Here is a 22756-nt window from a genome sequence, read left to right on the forward strand (position 1 = left end):
GTGGCTGTTCTTAATTAAGCATAATTATAGAAAATAGAAATAAACCAGCTATGTAATGTATCAAAACCAGCAGCATGCTCCTTTTTTTGCTACAGATGAAAAAGGGTCAGCGCCATAGGAATCAATATCTGATACCATAGAAAATATGACTGCAAAAGCACTTTTGAATTAACTAAAATTACTGTTAACATTACTCCTTCTTGATTATTATTTCTTCTATGATTAATACATTGCTTATTGTACCATTGGGAACCCTAACTGCTTAGGTAATGCGTGAAATTAAGATTTCAGTAAATTACTTAAGTTTTCAGAGCATTTGTGGAAACAGATGGCACTTTTGCTTAACATACACACTAGGTGTCACTCAAGAACAGCAGCAAAACAGTCATGAAACCATACCAGAAAAAGGCATAAGTCAAATTATTTCATAAATATTTTTATTGACGATTCTAAAAGCTAACCCCCACCATCTGGATTCAAAATTTCTTAATCCTAAGTAATTACCTACTTGGCTAATTAGAAGAAAACTCTAGGAAACCTCTGGTTCATGCTGACAACAGATTAAATGGGGTAAGCTTAACAATCAATTAGTTTTGTTTCCTATGGCTGACAATGTGAATGTTTAATTACCTGGCATTTACACTCCTCTTGTCCTGTATTCTGACTGACATGTTCTTGATCTGTGCACTAAGGGGCCCTAGAAAAAGCTGTTCTCCTAAAATGCATCAAGTTATTAAGTGTCAGAGGCATAAATGGATTGCCAAGTTATTTCTAGTACATTAACATCAGGAAGCAGATCACTTCAAATTTCATATCAACCTGGAATGATTTCTTCTTCGCTTCCTCACTGGGCTAAAACACAAATTCTCTTCAATCAGAACCAAAGCAGTGCTTTGTTCATATATAACTGTGTTTCTTTTTTTCCCCTCATGTATTATGTTTTCCTGATGTTTTTAAGACATACTGAATTGGTTATTAGACGCACATTTTCAAGACACAGGAATACATATTTATTCACTTTAACTGGGTGAGTAAGCATTAGCTATTTTCTATTCAATCACACAGTCACAGAAATTTAATTACTTATTCAAGGCCAGAGAGTAAGTATATTAATGAGATGCAATTAAAATGCACAGCCTTGCTCAGTAAATGAGGTGATACCTTTTCTCACTTGGGGGTGAGAAGGGAGGAACAAAAGAATTTCTCCTGCTACCCATACAGGCATGGTATATGTAAGACCTCGTGTAACTTGATGCTGCCTTAAACAAAATCCTACATTACATTCTTACTAATGCTTACTGGGGATAAATAAATAAAAGCAGAAAAGGGCACCAACTAGAAAAGGTGTCCTCCTAGGTATATATATTTTTCTATAAGTAGACAGGGTCTCATAGGTGAAGTAGCACTTGGTAGCAGTCTTGGCCACAATGACTAGGACACACTGAAGTTTAAAATCTACAGACAGGAGAAAAACTGACTGCAAATCCTGATATGGGGAGGGCAAACTACAGGTTGCTCAGACAACTAGTTAGCAAGGCCCCCAGGAATGTGCTTCTGAAGGCACTGAGGACCATCACCACTGGTCACTTTTTAAATCCCACCTCTTAAGAGCAAAGAACAAGCAATTCCAAACCATCAGTGGTCATGCAGGTGGGGCAGAAGGTCAGCTTCCCTGAGCAGGGATCTCCTTGTGTTCAAGTGGAAAAATAAAGCATACGGATTTCAGAAGGGAAACTGAGTGGCACGGGAGTACAGCAACGCTGTTTACAATTGTAGAAAGAAAATGAATACAGCCAAAGCTCAGGTAGAGTTGAAGCTGGCCATTACTGCAGAGGACAACATAAAAGGCTGCTTAAAATACAATTAACAGCTAAAGGACCAAAGAAAACGCTACTCTGTTACTTGATGAAGCTAGTCACCTTACAGACAGTGATGTAGACAAAGCAGAGATGTTTAGTGCCTTCTTCACCTATCTTCAACACTGATGATGGTCCTGGGACCACCTGAGCCCCAAGCTGGAAGACCATGACTGCAGGAATGACACATTTCCAGACAACTTCAAAATGCACAACTCACTAAGTCTGAGGATGATGTTAACTCCCTTAAGGGTTGAGTGGCCTTGCAGTGAGATTACAATGAATTACTGGACAATCACTAACAGCACAAAATCTAACATGTTGCAAGTGGCAACAGCAATTTGAATGACCAGCCATGTTCTGGACTGCCATGTAGGCCCTTGTTCATTGCTGGCAAAAATACAAAGCTAATGGTGGTGACTATGCTGAAAAATAGTGTTTTGTAGCTGAGAATGTGCTTTATCAAACAGTATTACTTTGCTCTTCTTATCTGTTATAGCCTCCATAAAAATAAATAGGAGGCATTACTTTCAGAGCTAATCTTCCCATGTATTACAGAAGCAAAAACATTAAAGCTGTCAAAAACCTTTTTTTAGACAAGGGGAGGGAGTAACAGGACATTTTCAGAGAGCTGATCCTTGTTTCTTCAAACACATGTTACTGTATAACTTTCAATGCACTCTGAGAGGAAATACTAACATAGCCAAGATACCACTTTATCTCAAAACATGAAAACAAACCTTGTCTAAATTTCTTCTTCCCCCATGCCTGGCTGATCCTCTTGACTCCTTCAAGACTTCCTTACATTTCAACACTACTGCTATCAAGTAACAAGAATGACACCTTGCAGGTTTGGGGTTTTTTAAAGTATAGTAAAATGGAAAAGAAAGATCGTCCTATAAAAAGTGCCATGAAATTTAAAGAAAAATTACATTTGCACTATTGCTTCAGCATTTCAGCAACTGGTTTTACCCCCAAAGGGAAAACTTCTTCTGTGTTACATTAATGACAGGATTCCTTTGCATAATTGTTCAGATTTGTTCACGTTAAGTCTTCACTCCTCAAAAGGGAACAGGATGACAGATCTCAACATTTGAAGGAATTTTGACTGCAAATTGAATATAATCAAGAAAGTTTTCTGAAAGAGACTATTTCATTGTATCGATACCTTCCTCTTCACTTATTCCTGTCGTTCCTTAGTCACCTGCTGCCTCATTTTGTTAGTGAAAGAATCATACATTGGGAAACAACATATACTTCCACAGCGATGTGAAGCATCTTCCAGTCTGGTAAGTCTGCCTTGCGCAGACACCATTTGAAATATTCTATGGTATCCAGAAGCAAATATTTGCTTTTATATTCTTGAAAACAAACCACTGGCATATGTAGTTACTGGATTAATGCAGAAAGCCCCAAAACAAGATATAGCTACACGTCACCTGTTTTCCGAGCTCATCATCTTTGAAACCCCAAATTTAGGTCAGACTTCTCTGATGTCAGAATTTATTGCTCAAAAACAGAGAATACTGATTTGGAAAACTAACCCAGCTTTGAAAGCTGAAGTCAAAGTAGCACATCTAAGAAGCCTAAACAAAGAACATGTTGCAAGGGTAGAAAGCAAGGTATTAAATACTTCCTTCTAATGCATTTCAAAAGACAACTCTAGTTTTAGCAGCCAGTGATTTTTTCATCCTCACAGACATTACTTGCAGATGACCTGACAAATACACAGACAAATAGACTCAAGCTGTTTCTTAAGTTACAGAAGGTAATGCAAGAACGTAACATTTACTGTACTCAAAATCTAGAGCCATGCCTTCTCATCAAGAAGCAATCCACCTTCAAGCTCTGATGCACTCTTATTTGTGCTTTTTCAAATTTTAGCTGGATATGTTAATTAAAACTAACACATTATCAAGAGTGCTCAGTAACTTGAAAAAGTTAAGAAGAGCAAAACAGAATGATTTGCAATTAAGAAGCAATGTACTGCTTCTATTCTGAACGCATTCTCATTCAAGTACTGCAAGGGAAACTAAATACAATAAGGCATACAAATTTACCATGAGATTTCTCAGAACCGAGCAGCTACATTTTTATATCTGCAAAGCATTTATGATCTAACATGAATTAAATTTAATTTCCTTTAAAATTTTATTGTCAAGTCTCAAAGTCTGAGGAAGTTTCCCCCACACATCCTCCTCTCTACCTCTGATTCACCCAAGCTGTCTAACACCCTAAAGGGTACCAATTAATACAATAACTGCACTTCAGCAATATGACACTGTGCAGAGCCACATTTCAGACTACTCTGCAAGCTAAATTAGTTCATTTTCCTTTGATAAAATCTAACTCTGGATATTTTTCAAGCCAGATATTTCCGTAGCATATATTCTTCTTTATTATTATTGTATCTGAAAACAGTGCACACCCTAGTTCTTTTCTACCTTTTATCTCTTACAGTCAGGGACAACTACCGTCATTTTGACTGATGCCTGATTTTACCTCTCATTGTAAAGGTGGTAGCAAGCACATAATGACAACAATGTATACAAAGAAATAGTTCTTTAGTAAGGAAAACTTACTTCAAAAAGAAAGAGGATGGAGTCCAGCTCCTCCCTCTGTGATTTATTCCCTGCAAGAGAGAAAACAAAACCATTTGATATAATTCATGGTGTGATGAAACAGATGGAGAAAATACACCACTGTTATTCAACTGGAATCAACAATGCTGCACTTGGCTTATTTTAATTCATCTAGTATCAGAAGAGGAGTATGTTTCTGAATTTCAGTCTCTCTCCCTCCTCTTTGGGCACAGTTAAGAGTCCCATATCTGCAAAGCAATGTGATCAGGTTCATCTTCAACCAACCAGTTGTTCTACTCAGTGTTATCTTCAATGTTCAGTTTTGCTCTGTGGATTTCTGATATTTTTCAGTTGAACAGACATATACTTAAATGAAGGGTAAAGGCCATCAATACTTCAAAACAAGAGGAGAGAATTTCCATGTAATTGTACAAGACCTAATTTCTGTGTAGAAACTATGCTTAAAGCCATAAACACGCATTTACAACTCTTTTCGGTTACCTACAATATTTCAAGCAGCAGTTGTCCATTGTCTGTGATTCTATGATCACTAGTGATACTGTAAAATTAAGAGGCTGGTAAGACTCTAACACTCACCTTTTTGTTTCAGGCTGTTTTCCAGTGTTATGAAGTTTTCATAGAAGACGAAAAAAATTTGAGAATAATTGTTCTCAAAAAACTGCTTCAGGTCACTTCCATCCACAATATCTACGAGAAAGAACAAACGGAGTTATTACACAACATGTGAAACCTGAAAACACTTTTCTTCACGCAAACTGGAGAATGAAATACACTATAAAACACTTTTAGTGACTTCGTTAAACATTGTATACTAAAGTGTGATCCCATCATTAGAAATGAAACAGAAAACAGTAGGCTTTTACTTAGTTTTTCAAAGTTTGCATGTTGTTTATGGTTTGTTTTCCGTTCTAAAAAAGCAAAAGACAGGATGCATCCACAAACCACTTCCAGAACAATTCTTAATCCACAAGAGACATTTTTTGCTAACAAATTTGAAGGCTGTCTGGTATCAAATGAATTCACCAGCTCTCCCAATAGGGGTTATATCAAGTATGCACTGAATTCCATCCTTTCGGATAATCAGAAGCGTATATTGCTAGAAATTCTTCCACGTGTCCCAAAACATGAAGTAACACGACTGAGTCCAAATATACCAAAGTTACTACATGGTTGAGCCAGTAACATGGACTAGCTTTTAGCCCATCTGATAGCCAACTGCACTGCTCGTTCACTTACAAAGTTTTTTAATTACTTTGAAAATTACATAGCAGCCATCCCGCAGCTCTCTGTAAAGATTCCAGGCACCACTAAGAATCCTTAGCGACTTCAAAACAATTCATTTAAGAAAATATTAATTGCATGGAACCTTCACCCAAGGGTAAAATCAACCTTTTACACTGAGTAGAGGAAGTCTACACAGGAAGTTTCAATTAAAGGGCAAGACCAAGTGAAGGCTAAAACACAGCTCTAAAAGACCAAAGATACATTCACAGCGACTGCCTGAATACCAAACAATAACGAGATGTTAAAAAGAAAAGTCAAATTGAAACATTTTCATTTATAATGAAACTACTGCAGATTTCTCTTATAAATAATTGTTTATAATTTTTCAGTTTAATTACAGAAAAGAGGGTTAAGAGTGTTTGTAGAAATTTATAGGGCTGCTGCTTGACAGAAGAAAGCTTATTTTTTACCTTCATTACGAATTTAATCCAGTAATCTGATTCTCTCAGGAGTTAAACCTGTATCACACAGTCAATTGTTTCAATACATAAAAAACTGAGTGCCAAGCAGTCCAACCAAGTCAATTAAATTACTGTTGTCAGTAAGATGAAATACATTAGTTTACTAGAGAAAAAGAAACAAGTTCACTACTTCAAAAAGATGTACTATCCAGGGGCTAGAGGCATTTCTTGTCCTGTTTCTCAAGATCTAGAAACTAGATGGTCACACATGAGGCTGGCGTGGAGGAGGAGGAAGATAAACATGCTGCTGAAGCACTACCGTGACATCGGTGAATATTGCTATCTGAAGATCTTCATATGCACTGCAAAATCACAAATCAGATTTCTCATGGACTTTAATAAACATCTGGAAATAGCTCTATCAGAATAGCACGCAGCTCCAGAAAGGAGCTGATATACTTTTGTAAATGGCATCAAATAGTGACAAATTAAAAGATACCGAGGGAGGGTGAGCCTGTCGTCAACTCTGTGCTAGCCAGGACACTGCCTGCACACTGCCCTACCTGGGGAGGATGCAAAGAAGGGTAAAAGTTGGAGTTTCAATTAAAAGCAGAGTCACAGAACTACTTAGTAAATAAATAAGCTTACCCAGGCCAAACTGAGGCAGTCAAGAGAATAGCTGTAGGAAAGTACTTTGAACACACGACACAGCTAATGTTAGAAGCAGAGGTCAGAGATCACTGGGCTAAAGACTGACTGTTCCTACCGCATTTCTTCTCCTCTTCTGGAAATTCCACTGATCAAGAAATACTTCCAAAACATGAGCTGCACCTTATCCAGTTTTCATTCCATTTCCAAACCACTTCCCATTTTAAAGTAACTTACACAGGAAATATTCTACAAGGTACGTTTTGATGCCAGCACAGCTATTTGCCCATATTGTTTCTGCACCAGCAGAACAAATCTAGCTGTGAAATTTATCTGACAAGTAATTAAATGAAACAAATCAACATATTCCCAATTTACTTACAAAAATAATGGGAGCCCATGCATACAGCATTTCCTTGGGCCTTAATGTAGAGCTAGGATTTCAAATAAACTTATTTTTTTTTAAGCAGAAAACACCCTAACATTCTCTAAACACGATATTTGTCAACCATACTTTAATTATGCTTGCTCTTTGCTGTAATTGATTTGGCCAAGGAAAGATGTAATTCCACCCAGAGGTAAGAAGAGAAAGTGCAGGAACTGTTAACAGTGTTCCTAAGTTTCACCTCTCAAGAAAGCCACTCATTAACCAAGCCAACAAAGAAAACCAGCAACATCATACATCAACAAAAGATTGATGTTAGCCTTGGATTGCATTGGTGTTTTATGCTTTCCCTCCCCCCCCCCAAAAAAAAAAAAGAAATAAATTGATAGCTTTTCTGCAATAAGGCTTTGTTTGGATGCTTGCAGTATGGCAACAATTAGTGCATGGAAACTCTTTACATGGTATTGGTTTCCTTCAAGCTACTGGTGTTGAATTTGCAAGTGAAGTGCAATTATTCCCCTCTATGAATGCGTTGTTAAACACAACTCTTGGAGAAAACAAGGCTTTCATTTACAAGGCTTTCATATGAAAGAATGAGTTCATTAAGGAAACTTTCCCTTTAAATTGTGAAAGGAGGAGAAAGGAGCTGCCTAATAAGAAAAAATAATAAATTAAATTCTCTATTCTATAAATGTGGCATTTCGGAGATGACTCATCTGTTGTTCTGACATAAGCATGCATTCTCAGTCACATCCTTTCCCTACTGAACTACTTTGTTCTTTATACTCCTTTGCAGGATATGGAGAATAAATTAGAACCTTATATTTCACAATTTAAGGTTCTGAATTCTGAACCACAAAAGCCATCAGCAATACCTCCATTTGCTACCTTAGGGCAAGATATTCGCTCTGAAAGTAAGATTTTCTTGCACTTGAGTTAAGTAAGCTGTCATCTTGATACCGCTGCTCAGCTCCCCTAATAAAAGCAAAGCAGCAACCCCCTTTCCCCTCCAGGCTCCCTCTCTGGGCAGGCAGCAGCACACCCAGCACACCTGGGGCTCTGCCCACCCTTCTCCCCTGTCCCACTGGTTCTGCCCTGTTCTCCCAGACCATCACCAGAAACAAAAGCTGATGAGAAAAGAGTCCTTCACAGGATGATTTTTGAGAAAGTGCCATTTACTATTTCTCACTAAAGACAGTACGGTTAAACACTGACGACTTCTGCATCAAATACCTACAGATGTTGAAAGAAAATTAAAGAGCAAAGCTGAACAGCAGGTGTTAGGTTCTATTTTTCTATTTATATTGACTGATAGGTAACTCTCACATTACTACTGATGAAAGACAATCACCTTCTGAATTCACAACTGAGTACTAAAACCTAAGGCAAGCTGATAAACATTGCCAGCCATCAGACAGTTGGTGCCTTTCCAAGAACACGTATAACTTGACTCCATTCCGTAAGCAAAGTCAGGTGGTTCATTAGCTAATGCTTCCCACGAGCACTCTGCAGCTCTCACAGCAACACGGAGGAAACAGCAGGACATTCTGGAGGATGTATGTGAGAACCCTTCTCTAGAAAATACAAAAGTCAATTCATTAGATGATGGCAAGTCACCCCCACTTGTCTTACAACTTCACCTTAAAATTTAGGGAAATGAACTATCCAGAAACCATTTAGTAAGAATTTGAGTGCGCTGCAAGCTCAGCGCTCTTCTTTGTACTTAAAATGTACATATACAGGAAAATAACTGTGCCCTTACCACACCAGTTGTCCTCCTATTTCTGTATTAACTATGACATGCTACCGCATTTGTTTAAGCTGTATGAAAGCCTCTCCCTTATTTCCACGAACTTCCAGAGTCAGGTGGTTTTACGTGAGGTTTTATGTTATTTACACACAGCTCTCTCAACCCCCAGGGATTTTCTTTGTCTCAAGTACTTAAAAAGGAGATGAAAAGATGACTTTGCAGTCATGCTCTGGTTAATGATAAACTTTTACGAGCAACCTCACCCGACAAAGCTCATGGTGTTTTTACCAACTGTGTCAGGAAAAGAAATGGCTTTTTTTTTTCAGATTAGAGCTGTAAGTGTTATGTGAAGGGTAGCAGCCAACTGAAAGTGCCAGAGATCATCCTACCCACAGATAGACCTGACAGCTTCCAGCCTCCAACAAACAAGAAGATTCAAGACCCAAAGATGTGCTGCAGCCCTCAGGCAAATCATGCTCTATAATCAGCAAGAATAACAGCAGCACAAAGAGGAGACTCCCCACCGGTATGAAATAAAGCTTAAGTGCCCCGTGATACCCTCTCCACTTGTATGCATAAGCAAATCATGATCTCATGTTGATTAACGGAGAGCACTATGGTAAACTGAGGTCACTGCCCCCACAGCCATTCATAAAAGATACTGTCTTACTGTCATCTAAGAGACCTGAATCAAACAAGAAAGGGGTATTATCAATTCTGCTGCTCACGCAACTCCGTATTTAAGGAAATAAACATTCCCTCCCCTCCCAGCTTTCCTGTTATCTTCCTTCCTCTTACTTTTACCTACACCAGTAGGATCTCAGAAGAGTAAATGCCATTTCACTTAGAATTTGTGCAGTGACAAAGGACAAAACAGTGACATCTCAGTTATTCCAAGAACAAGTGCCACTGTGGGCAGAGAGATGCAGAGGAGGGCAGGGAACGACGACCCAAGAAGGGCTGTAACTTCTGACCCAACTGCAGACCTTTCATTTACATGACCATAAGTGCTGAAAGGGGAACACGAACTGAAAGCTGACAGATTTTGGGTTTCTTCAGGCCCGCTTATTTAGTGAGGGGAGAGGTAAAGGAAAATACATGTAATGCCCGCCAGCCCTGACTTTTAGAACTATCTTTCATCAGGATGGTTTCACAACATGCTCTAAAACCTCATCCGGTAAATACAACATATCCCCATTGGCTTAAAATGAAACTTGAAATTATTTAAGGATGGTTTGCAGAGCACACGGCCAATAAGTTAAATATACAGTTGCAGTGCATGGGCATCATGTATCTTCTGCCATCTTTCAATATCCTCAGGCAGGCAGATATATGGTATGATTTAAAAGCAAACAAACAAACCCAAGCAAACAGAGCATTTTACACACCCCTGGTACAAGAAACGTACAAGCTTGGCCCCCAGGGAGGATAAATATATACACATATTTGTGTATATATATATACACACACACCTTATATATAGGTAGTCTCATATTATGCTCTATGACTAGCATTGTATATCTATCTCTATATAGATACATATAGATATACAGAGAGAGATATGATAGGTATCTATATACATAGAGAAGATACATACACAATGCTAGTCATAGAGCATAATATGAGACTACCTATATATAAGGTGTGACGGAGACTTATTGCTGTCTTCTCACTCGGGATCACATACAGCATCATCACTACAAAAGCTGTTCACTTTGTTACAGCACATCAAGAAAGCTTCTTATGTATTTTCCCCCATCAATGAAATGCTGCAGGAAGAGGCTTCTAACCTCAAGCCCCACTGACCCATGCTGCAGACCACAGCGAGGTTCCCCCATGCAGCCTGACGCCACAGGCAGAGCACTGGGAGGACAGCAGGTTCAATCCACAAAGCCTGTGTTCCCACCTAGGCCCTACCACTGGCTCCTGCACCCCCACAGTGCTGACAGCAAGAGCAACGTGGTCACAGTGACTGCCTTCTCCTTCTTGAAAAGTCACTAGCCTCGGGCTTTCCACTCCAACCAGTTACAGAAGTCTTGCAGCTAATAACATCTCTCTGAAGCTCCCACAAAATGGTCAGGCATGGCTGAGATCGGCCACCAGACTCAAAAATAAAAAAAAAAAATAGAGCATTATAAGCATTACACACAAGAAAAGGAAGTTTTGTGCATCACTTTTTCCTCCTTGTTTCTCGAAAAGTACACCAAAATGAGATTCACAAGTTAACAGGATTAACACCAACACTGATTCACCTAAACCAGGACAGTGCCAAAGAGCGCTTAAAAGAGCCATTTCCTGCTGCTGTTTGCTCACCAGCAGAACATGAGGCCACCCAAAACCCTACAAGGCTGAGATCACAATCAAAATCCAGCAACAGGTGTCAATGTTTAGAATAAAAAGAGAGGCGTGAAGACTTGGGCTCTAGGAGATGTTGAGGAAAGAGGTTCAACCCTGCAACAGACAAGGTAAGTATATCCCAAGCTACAGTTACACAAGCTCCATAAAGTGAAAATAAATAGACAAATTAGAATCACAGAATCAGTAAGGTTGGAAAAGACCAATAAGATCACAAACCACAACCCAATCCCACCATGCCCACATCCCTCAGTGCCACATCCCCACGGCTCTGGGACACCTCCATGGATGGTGACCCCACCACTCCTGTGCAGCTGTGCCACTGCCTCACTGCTCTTAGGCAGAAGGAATTGTTCCTAACAGCCAACCTGAACCTCCCCTGGCACAACATGAGGCCATCCCCTCTCGTCCCATGGCTGTTCCCTGGGAGTAGAGGCCAACCCCACCTCACACAGCCTCCTTTCAGGTCGTTGCGGAGAGCCATCAGGTCTCCCCTGAGCCTCCTCTCCTGCACACTGCACAGCCCCGCTTCCCTCAGCCGCTCCCCATCACACTTGTGCTCCAGACCCCTCACAGCTCCGCTGCCCTTCTCTGGACACGCTCCAGGCCCTCGGTGCCTTTCTTGCAGTGAGGGCCCAGCACTGAGTGCAGCACTCGAGGTGCGGCCTCACCAGTGCCAGTGCGGAGGGACGGTCACCTCCTGCTCCTGCTGGCCGCACTCCCGCTGACACAAGCCGGGCTGCCGTCGGCCTTCTGGGCCACCTGGGCACACTGCCGGCTCACGCCCAGCCGGCTGTCAGCTTACAGCCCCGCAGCCTTTACCTCCGCACAGCTTGCCGGCCACTGCCCCAAGGCTGCAGCGCAGCACCCGGCACTCGGGCTTGGCTAGACTCATACAGTTGCCCTCAGCCCAGCGATCCAGGCTGATCAATGAACAACAGTTTATATGTACGGGTCTTCCGAAGACATCCCGTGGGGTTGTTGGCTATTTTCTACCCCAACAGCCACCAGCGACGAATATTTCACCACCAAACATTGACCATCTCGTTAACCCAGGGGCACTCATCGCCTCTCTAACTTGGACAGCTCGGGCAGCGCTGCCCAGCACCAACGCTCTCCCTCCGGGGTCGAACAGCAGCCCCGCCGCCCTCCGGCTCGGAGCCCTTTGTTGTGAGGTGGGAGATTTGAAAGCGGTTCTGCAGGGCTGAGGTTGTGCGCCGACCCGCCGCCCTCAGGGCTCCTCGGGGCTCCATCAAGGCTCCCTCAGGGCTCCCTCAGCCGCTCCCGCCCGCAGCCCGCTTCCCTCGGGGCGGGGCGGCTCGCACTCACCCAGCAGCGCCCGGAGGTGCTTGAGGCGGGTCAGCACGTCCCGCTTGGGGTCCAGAGCTTTCTGCGTGGATTTCCTGGCGTCGGCATGGCCTTTCCTGGAGAACATGGCGAGTTCCTCGGGTGGGCTTCGCGGGAAGGACGGGCGGGCCCGGCCGAGAGCGAGTCGGATCGGGCGACGAAGCCGAGCGATGGCAGCGTCCCCGCCCGCCCCGCAGCTCGCCACCCTCCGCCGCCGCCGTGGGTGGGCGTGACGAGGCGGAACCCGCCGCCTCCCGCCCGCGCCGCCTCACTGCGCAGCCGCGGCGGCCCAACGCAGGGCGTGGAGACTACAACTCCCGGCGTGCCTCGCGCGGGACTAGGCTCTACGCATCGCGGTGCGCCGCGCGTGGCACGCCGGGAGCTGTAGTCTCCGAGCTCAGCGGTGCGCTTTTACCTGACGTCACGCTGGCGTCACCGCGCCGTGGAGGGGGCCGAGCACGTGGCGGGGCTGCGCGCAGTGCGCGGGGTGCGGTGCCGTGCGGGGGGCGGCGGGACTCGAGTGCGGCCATCCCAGCTTTCCCCTTTCATCGCCACAAATCAATCCGTGCTGTTGGCTGAGGGTGCACGGGGCTGAAATCTGGGCTGGCTTTTTCCATATTCTTTTCCCCCCTCTTTCCTTTTGCTCTGACTGACTGAAAGCAACAAGAGCTTTCTGCTTAGGGGTCCTAATAGATGAGAAACTTAACATGAGCCAGCAGTGCGCTCTGGCAGCCCGGAAGGCAAATGGGATCCTGGGCTCCATCAGGAGAGGGGTGGTCAGCAGGGATAGGGAGGTGATTGTCCCTCTCTACTCTGCTCTTGTGAGGCCCCATCTGGAGTACTGTGTCCAGGTGTGGAGCCCTCAGTACAAGAAGGACATAGAGATTTTGGAAAGGGTCCAGAGGAGGGCCACGAAGATGATCAGGGGGCTGGAGCACCTCCCCTATGAGGACAGGCTGAGGGAGTTGGGTTTGTTCAGCCTGGAGAAGAGAAGGTTGCGGGGTGACGTCATTGCAGCCTTTCAATACCTGAAGGGAACTTACTCCCAGGAGGGGAGCAAACTCTTCGAAAGGGCTGATAATAGCAGGACTAGGGGAAATGGTTTTAAGTTAAAAGAGGGAAGATTTAGGTTGGATGTTAGGGGGAAGTTCTTTTCTAGGAGAGTGGTGAGGTCCTGGAACAGGCTGCCCAGGGAGGTTGTGGATGCCCCATCCTTGGAGGTGTTCAAGGCCAGGTTGGATGGGGCCCTGGGCAACCTGATCTAGTAAAGGTGTATGTTTGGTGGCCCTGCTAGGCAGGGGGGTTGGAACTACATGATCCTTGAGGTCCCTTCCAACCCGGGTCATTCTGTGATTCTGTGATTCTGCTTGTCCTCTCTTCTGGCAGTCCCTGACCTTTCCATGCTTTCGTCCCTTCCTACTTGATTAAAAACAAAATAACAGCAACAAGAAAAACCAACCCGTGACTTTAAAGCTACTGCAGTTGTGTAGCTGCTCTGTTGGTCTAATGACGTTTGTGGTAACAATGCAAGCATTTTGGTGCCTGTAATAAGAAATAAGCAGATTGGTAAAGAGGCAGACACTGACATTATTCAATGTAAGGAAACCTGTCAAGCTCCCAGAAGTTAAGGCACTTCTATACTGCGTGCAATGACAGACTTTGCTCCTCAGTAGATTCTTTTCCTAATTTATATTACATGGAAATACACGGGCTTATTAAAATGCTTTTGAACTGGAAGCTGTTGAGATGTCAGACAATTGTTTTCCATTTTTTTAATGCCTTTGCATTTAACGTTGGATCGTATAACTCCCATTTCCTTCCACGTGTCACGTGTCACACAGAACACAATGAGCACAATATTTTTGCTGCATGTAATTGCATCCCCACATGTTTGCTGATCTTCACAGTGTAAAATTCCTTTGTCTTCTATTAAGAACTAGCAGTTGGTGCAACGTGGAGGAGAAAGTACATTAAACAATATCTCCTCTCAGTTTTAAGTAAGCAAATAGATCCAGATAATACATACACGTAGGAACTCAAGATTATGAAACCACAGAACCATAGAATGGCCTGGGTTGAAAAGGACCACAGTGACTATCTGGTCTCAACCCCACTGCTGTGTGCAGGTCACCAACCATCAGACCAGGCTGCCCAGAGCTGCATCCAGCCTGGCCTTGAATGTCTCCAGGGATGGAGCATCCACAGCCTCCTTGGGCAACCTGTTCCAGTGATGATTATTATTATATGCAACAATGCATGCATAAATCATGAAATACAGCTTCTCAAAAGATTTGCTTGTGATTCAGTGCAGAATAATGGAAAACAGAAATCCCAATAAACTTGCAGCGATTATGTCAGCTTGCATTGGGGAACCACTCATGGAACCCCACGACTTGTGTTATCTCACCATGTGCCAGGCTGCAGTTTCCCAAAAAGCCAGATGATGCATTTCCAAAAGTTGATGCCTGAGGTAGTTGAATTTCCTGAAAATGATTAGATCATTCGGTTTTCGGGATCTGAAGTAAAATCTATATAAAGCAAATTGTGTAATGAGGCAAACAAAGAGACAAAGCTGTAATCCCTTATCTCTCTGTGCTGCTTGGAAGCTGTTGCTGTGGGGGTGGCTCATTGTTTGCCAGCACCCCATGCTTTCTCTTGGAGAGTAGTAATTCTCACTTTTAGCTTCACCAGGCTGCTGCCATGGGCTCTAGTTTTCCAACAGAGCTGCCTTGGAGGGGAGCTGAGAGCTATGGATCTACTTACTACAGTCTTTAGGACATGCATGATTTAGCAGAGGGTTGTTAGATTTAGGGTACTATGGTTAGGCTGCAGTTGGACTTGATGATCTTCGAGGTCTCTTCCAACCTGGGTAATTATATGATTCTATGATTCTATGCATGTTTTCTATATTTCACATCATACCAATCACATTCCAATGGCCCAAAATCAGAGGCTCACCCTAACATGTAACAGAATGCATGGATTACAGTTGTAATCAAAATCAGGACAAACCCCAGTGCATCTCATTGGCTTTCTGCAGTGAGGGTGGGCAGTCCTGCAACACAGACCTGACGAACAGGCACGGCTGCTTTTCCACTGCAGGCTGAAATTTTAATGACAGATTGAATTACGGAACTTCTCCGCTTACTTGTGTCAATGCCACGCTTCATTATGGTCCTGGAAAAAAAAGAGTAGGGGAAAGGTAAATAAGGAAACTTGCCTCCTAAATAACATGCAGGTGAGATAATCGTTTCCTTAGCACAAAGGTTCTAACACAAAGTTTCTTGCAGCACCCAAGACATCAAAATATACATCATTCATATATTAAAAATGAGGGCCAGGAGAAAGCTGCCATCAGAAAAGAACATCAGATTTCCTTCTGTCTGGGTTGCAGTCTGTGTATAGAGGGACATGCAAGAATTTATGGATGGAAAAAAAAACAAACCAAATCGAACGGGTGTGGACTGCATGTCCCTTGATGCCTCCCAGAAGGAGACACCCAGATCCCATTGCTCTGGGGAAGCCTTTCTGTGCTTCTTAGCTTGGAACCAGGAGAAGAAGCTGGAGGTATAGAGTCATATAGGACTGGGTTGAAAAGGACCACAATGCTCATCTCATTTCAACCCCCTTGCTCTGTGCAGGGTCACCAATCACCAGACCAGGCTGCCCAGAGCCACATCCAGCCTGGCCTTGAATGCCTCCAGGGATGGGGCATCCACATGCTTTGTTAGCATTGAGAATGACTATGTTGATCACCTTAACCCCAGTTTATACCACTGAGACAGCCTTTAAATCATGGCTACGTAGCATGTTAACTTCTTCTGAAAGCAAGCCCTGGGGTTCTTTTACATAAGAGAAAAAAAAAACACTTCAGAATTAACCAAAACCACAAAAAGCAACTGCTGGCCATTGGTGTTACAGAGATTCTTCCTCCTTTTCTTTCCCTTTTTTTGTGAATAAATTACTGTGGAGAGCAATGCAGTAATTACAGCCTTCAGAAACAGCTCAGTTTTTCCTCCATATACAAGCATGACAAAAAATAATAATAATAAAAACTATTTTTTTTCCCTAACGCAGCTGGTGTTCGGATGAAATTATGTGGTTGGCTTTGAAACAGTATTAAAAGCGAAATTTTAATTAACCTGTAGCACTGAGTCAGAAGATAATATCTGACGCGTATCACAGGCATACCGACAAAATACGATAAAATAATTATTTGCAATTAGATATATGCATTACAGACAATGTTGTAATTAAAATGTACTTCATGTCACAGGTGGGCCTTTATTATCAAAATGATTTGTAGGAGGACCAGGGAATCAGTGCGCCATGATTATCCAGCTCACAGCAAAATAGAATCTACCAGGAGCCCCAAGTGTTTCCTCCATCATTTCCATATAATCTCAGAATCACAAGGACCTATAAGATCATCTAGTCCAACCGTCCAACCGTTGTGCCTTCAGCACAGGTACTAGTGCCATCAAGCTACCATTCCGCTTGCATTGAAGGCCTTGACTGATGACGCTTCTCTGCACTCTAATTTTGGGGTCTGCTTGCTATTTCTTGGGCTGATTCTGGGCTTCTTCTCTTGGCTGCTGCTTGGATTTGTGCCCTTGTGCTTGCCATGTTCCTCTTGAAGCCAGCAAAGTCCTTGCCCAAGGGAACAAAAAGGAACCCAACCTCCAGCACACCATACCCAACAGGGAGATAGTCCAGGATGAGGTTAATGCTTCTTTATGGAAACAGTTACTTCTTCACCTTGTAAATAATAATTGCTGCAAAATGTATTAAACCGAAGGAATGGCTCTAGAGGAAAACACCTCGCCCCCAGAATATAATCTGCTGCTTATTTATCTCCCTGAGGCTTCTCCACCTCCCACTTTTCAGAAGAACAAAGAGAACGTGCCAAAGCTGCTTTGGGATTTCAAGGAAGAATAATGAGAATTCATTGCTATTTAGGGTGCCAAGTTAATAAATAAATAAATAAATAAATAAATCCTTGCAGGGACGCTGTTAATGAACTGGTAAATTACAGCTGCAGTCTTGCAGCTATCAAAATCGCCACTGTTTGATTCAGTTGCACTATGGAATAGTGCTACATGCATGGCTGCAGTCAGGGCTGCCTGCAGGGAGGCAGATGGGAGTATAACCATTTTGAGGTGGCTGCCTGTGTGGCCTTTCCTCCTTCCTTATCAGCTCACAGAATACTTTGTCCAGACCCCTGCTTTCCCTTTCCCAGCAGGAGAGCTTTATCTTGTGGGGGAACAGCACAAAACTCTTGGAGGGCAATTAGGAGAGGGTCTGAAACATGCCTGAATACTGATCAGAGGCTTTCTGCCTGCAGATGGCAACATGCAGGTAAAATCCATGCTAATTACACAAAACCAAGACCCACAAAAGGGCTGCCATTGCCATCACCTCTGCAGAGCCCATCCCAGCCTCCCTGCAGCGCATGCATCCTGGACCGTCCCCATCTGGGTTTGGGCATCTTTAATACTCGGCAACCATAAAGAAGTTTGTTCTCATGGCTAAATGGACATTCTTGTACTTCAGTTTGGGTATTTTCTTCCTTCCCAGATTTAGAAGAAAGAGTTGCTGTGACGGAAAGGAAGGAGGAGGATATCCCAGGCTCCTGAGTGAGGGCCTCTCCCTAAATCAAGCACAGCTTTGCAAAGAAGGGATCTGAGTGGGCAGTGTCATTTCTGAGCAGTCACAAGCAATCCCCTCTGCAATAACAGATATTCTAAAATCAAATCAAAGCTTCTCATTTAAACCTAACCTTTCTGTGCATCTTCCAGATGTAGACATTTCTGGCAGTGTAGCACAGCTGATAACATATATAATGGAGCCACTCAGGGACATCTCCGAACACACGTTTTTCCCACATACAAAAATAGACCTGAAGTTTTCAGGGAAGGAATACTCATTTGCCAATTTAAAAAGAAAATAGAGAGAGCAGGGGAGAAAAGCTTGTAAAGTGGTAAGCCTTGCACAGAAACACAGATGGAAAAGCACACGTACGTTTAGAATGATGTTGACATTTCTGAAATACAAGATACAGTGTTTTATCTATATTATTCCGAAGCCCTTCAAGATAATGTGCTGTGTAATAGGTACAGTTTTAGACACCATTCCATTTTCAAACGATTTTCTAGAGAAAAAGCACGATCCTTATCCACAATTTCAGCCCAGTGCTTGACAAATTATTAGCGTGTACTTCCTAGTTATGTCTCATATAGAGAAAACTGTAGTTTAGGTGAAAAGGCTTCATTTTCCTTCTATCTCACACTGGTTTCACCTGCAGTTTGTACTGAACAGGAAGCAGAGCTTTTCAAAGCAGAATGTGAACAGCGGTGAGGGATTGCTGCTGGTGATGGTGAGCCCTGATTGCCCTGACCAACACCACAGCCTTCCTTACTTCAGTTCCACTGGAGCACAGAGGCAGTACTTACTGCTTGTTGGGCTGTGCTGGGGGTTTTGTGTTCAGCACTGACTTTGACTCCATTTCTGGATGTATCTTGGGTTCTGGTGGGATATGGACACTGTGGTCACAGCCAGAGAGTTGAGGTTGATGGCTTCATGTCCAGGTGGAGCCCAGCGGGGAGGGGTGTCCCCCAGGGGTCCATCTTGGGACCAGAGCTCTTCAACATCTTTATCAGTGACACAGACGGTGGGATCAAGTGCACCCTCACTGAATTTGCTGATGACACCAAGTTGAGTGGTGCAGCGGACACAATGTAAGGAAGGGATGACATCCAGAGGGACCTGGGCAGGCTTGACAAGTAGACCCATGTGAACCTAATGAGGTTCAGTAAGGCTAAGTGCAAGGTGTTGCACCTGGTTTGAGGCAATCCCAGTTACACCTACAGACTGGAAAAAAGGACCCATTGACAGCAGACCTGCAGAGAAGGACCTGGGGGTCCTGATGGATGAAAAGCCATGGGACATGAGCCAGCAGTGCACACTTGCAGCCTGAAAGGTAACTGTGTCCTGGTCTGCAACAGAAGAGGGGTGGCAGCAGGGAGAGGGAGGGGATATTCCCCTCTGCTCTGCCCCCATGGGGCCCCACCTGGAGGACTGTGTCCAGGCCTGGGACCCCAACTGAGGAAAAGACATGGACCACGAGGATGGTCAGAGGACTAATTCAGCCCAGAAGAATTCATTTTATGAGAGCGTTTTCCCTCTCTTCTGGATGCAGGAAAGTGTAAGTCCCTTTTTTGCATGATGAAGCAGCATGTCCTGGTGAAAGGCATCCTTGGGGAACAATGAGTGTGCCTGATGCTGCAGAGTGGCTTGACCTGAGCTGTGCATGTGCTCAGAGTTGGCTGACCGATGTCCTTGCAATTTAGCAATATGGGAAAGTTATTTCTTCATTCTTGGCGCTGGGATGCACCCGCGGGCTTACACTTTCAGCTAGCGGTGCTGAGTAAGGAAACGTGGAGCACTGAGTCAGAAATGTTGTATAATTCTTGTTCAAAGAGCAGTTTACTTCGGCAGAGGTGGCCAAGTTCAGCAGGTAAGCCAGAGGAGCTGTGGCACAGGCTTGTCTGAAAGGTGTTATTTCTGTTCATGTCTGATGGTTGTTCCTAAAGCATCCTGGGTGCGATGGGATGGTGAACCTGCTCCCTCTGCAGGGCGTTTCGGCTTCCTAAGCGTTAATTCATCTACAGTGTGAAGGCAAAAAGATTCCCTTCTCCTGGGAAGTGTCTTTCAGGATGTCTTGGGACAAAATCTGGCAGGAGATTCTTCTGTGCACACTTGTGAACAGTCCTCCCAACATGAGGCTGACAGGCTGGGGGCAGTGCACTGGCCCCTCTGGTGCTGCTGTCTGCTGTGTGGGAGGAAGGGATCTCAGCGTACCTGGTAATTAATGGTGGGAGGAAGGAGGATCTTGGTTTTCATGACAACCATAAAACAACCAAGTATAAATTAAACTCTGCTAGGGAATGAATTCAAGGAGCAGAAATAGTTTCCTTGGCAAGCCAAGAATAATGCTGGCAGCACTGAGACTGGTTGCTAAGTGAAGGGGCAATGAAAGGATAATGGTAGCTGTGACTATTATTGCTATCCTAACAAATATATGCATTCAAGGTAATGAAATTATACTTCTAAAATGATGCAGCTTCTCAGTGTGGCAAGGATTTCCTTGTACGTACCCCCAGTAAGGGAACTGTGAGCCTTGGTATGTGTGTTAGAAATAGTCTGTCCATGTTCGAACAAATCTTTTAATTCCTGTTGGTCACTAGGAAGGTTGTTCTCCCTATAAATATGCAAGGAGACTTTTCTTTGCTAGGTTTAAATGGATGCATGCATTTTGGTAATAACAGCACGTGATTGGAAACTTAAGAGGAATAGCTAATTGCTGGGTTCTCAGGCAGCCCAAGTCAAAACTTTCATTAATCTGTCCCTTTACATTGAATATGTGGGACCTGGTCCAATTTCCTTGGAGATGAAGCAGAGCTCAGCTCTGGTAGGCACAGATGGGAGCCTGTGCAAAGTGCCCATCGGAGGAAACTGAGCAAAGAAATGGGAAGGGCTGCATTTTGGTCCCAGCCTTAAATGGTTTATGGTGTGCCCTTTGGCTTGGAGTTGTTTGTCTTCATGAAATGGTGAAATCTATGGCTGGAAAAGTACTGTGTGTGTGAGAGCTCCCTTAATTCCTCATGTAGCTGTGCTGTGCAGTCCTCGCTCAAGGACTCTGGAGCTGGAGGCCTTGCTGGGGTAGGCTGGCTCACTTACTTTGCAAACTTCAGTGAAACCTGGGTCTTTACTTTCATTGACTTATGGATGCTTGTCCATCCCATTGGGTACTGCAGTCCCTTGAGAATACAGTTCTGTGCACACTGTTCCTCAGATGCAGTTCCTATGTTACCCCCATCTTCCTTCTTATAGCTGACCCTCCTATTCCACAGCTCACTGGAGTTTTCTCTTTTTGCTGTATGCAAGCTGTGTGAGAGAAGTTTGCCCAAAGGGACAGATCATTCCTGCACATACCTCTCTCCCTAAAAGGATCTTTGCATAAATACAATGCAGAAATTGCCATCTGTTCATGACTTTCACATGCTGTGATGAACCAGAAATACATCTATTTTTCAACCAAATGGTCGCATCTTTGCTGCTTATGTTTTAGGGTGAGCTGCCAAGATGGAGCACCAAACAGATGCAGTGGTATGCCTGAAGAGTCCCACCTGATTTTTGGGGGCTCTTGCATTTAATGCAGGGCTTACCTTACTGCTCATGCTGCCTGTTGGTGTTATAATGACAGTAATTACTGCCTTGACAGAGGGATGATTTAAGAACATTGAAGAAGATGGCTGAAGAACAGAATAAATAAGGGACCCTCTGGACTGGGTGCATTTCAGAGCACTGGGGTCTTGATGAGCACATGGGAGCTCACACTGGATGGCTTCCATGCAGTAATTCACCCCCTACCCCAGCTCATGTGTCTCTGAGACATTGTGACCCCCTGCTTGTGACCAAGTTCAATGCATACCTAAGGAACTGATTTAAAGGAGGGACAGGAGAGGTTTGGGGACCAGTTTCCTGCTTTAAAAATTCAGTGAGGAATGTGTAGAGCAATAAAAGTTCCCCTCCGGCCCATAACTGTGGAGGTAGTGAAATGGGATGCTGGTCTCACGGGTTTCAGCTGTGCCCCTCCAGTCTGACTTTGCATTGCAGAGGTGCAGATTTGCCTGTAAAGAAGCTGAGATTTTAAGGCTGCTTGTAGGGCTTCACGAAGACAAGCCAAGAAAGGAGATGGCTCAGTTGTCCCAGATGAACCACATTCCCATTGGCAAGTCACAGGATGGATGCAGGCTGCGCTGTAATTGATGGATATCAGTATCAAGCACAGTGCCGCAGTTGCTGGCAGCGTCCGTACGGAGTCCCGGTTGTGATGTTTATTTGAATGTTTAATTACTCTGTAATAGGGCGATAATTACCGTGTCGCTGCAGAGGAATTACATGGTTGTCTGTACTCTGTAAACTGGTGTCGACCTCATCCGCAAACAAATAATTATGCGGCAAACGTACCTTTTTAGCTTTATTCTTTAGCTCCCTGAGTTCTGCTGCTGCCCGTGATGTAAGCTGGCAGCAGGAGAGGTCCTCCTATGGCGTTAGGTGATGGC

The 22756-nt window shown here is 43.8% G+C and overlaps 1 protein-coding gene across 1 annotated transcript in view; it reads right to left on the reverse strand.

Moving 5' to 3' along the window:
- The window catches only part of RALGAPA2 (Ral GTPase activating protein catalytic subunit alpha 2), a 109307-nt gene extending 96450 nt beyond the window's left edge, over nt 1–12857 (reverse strand). Inside the window, exons 1-3 of the mRNA XM_072331360.1 lie at nt 12612–12857; nt 5036–5146; nt 4439–4488 (exon numbers count right to left, since the gene is read on the reverse strand). Of these exons, the coding sequence (XP_072187461.1) occupies nt 4439–4488; nt 5036–5146; nt 12612–12717 (267 nt within the window). The 5' untranslated portion in view covers nt 12718–12857. The remainder of the gene's footprint in view (nt 1–4438; nt 4489–5035; nt 5147–12611) is intronic.
- Nucleotides 12858–22756: the final 9899 nt, after the last annotated feature.

Source organism: Excalfactoria chinensis, chromosome 3 (assembly GCF_039878825.1).
Source record: "Excalfactoria chinensis isolate bCotChi1 chromosome 3, bCotChi1.hap2, whole genome shotgun sequence".
NCBI classification, from domain to species: Eukaryota; Metazoa; Chordata; class Aves; order Galliformes; family Phasianidae; genus Excalfactoria; species Excalfactoria chinensis.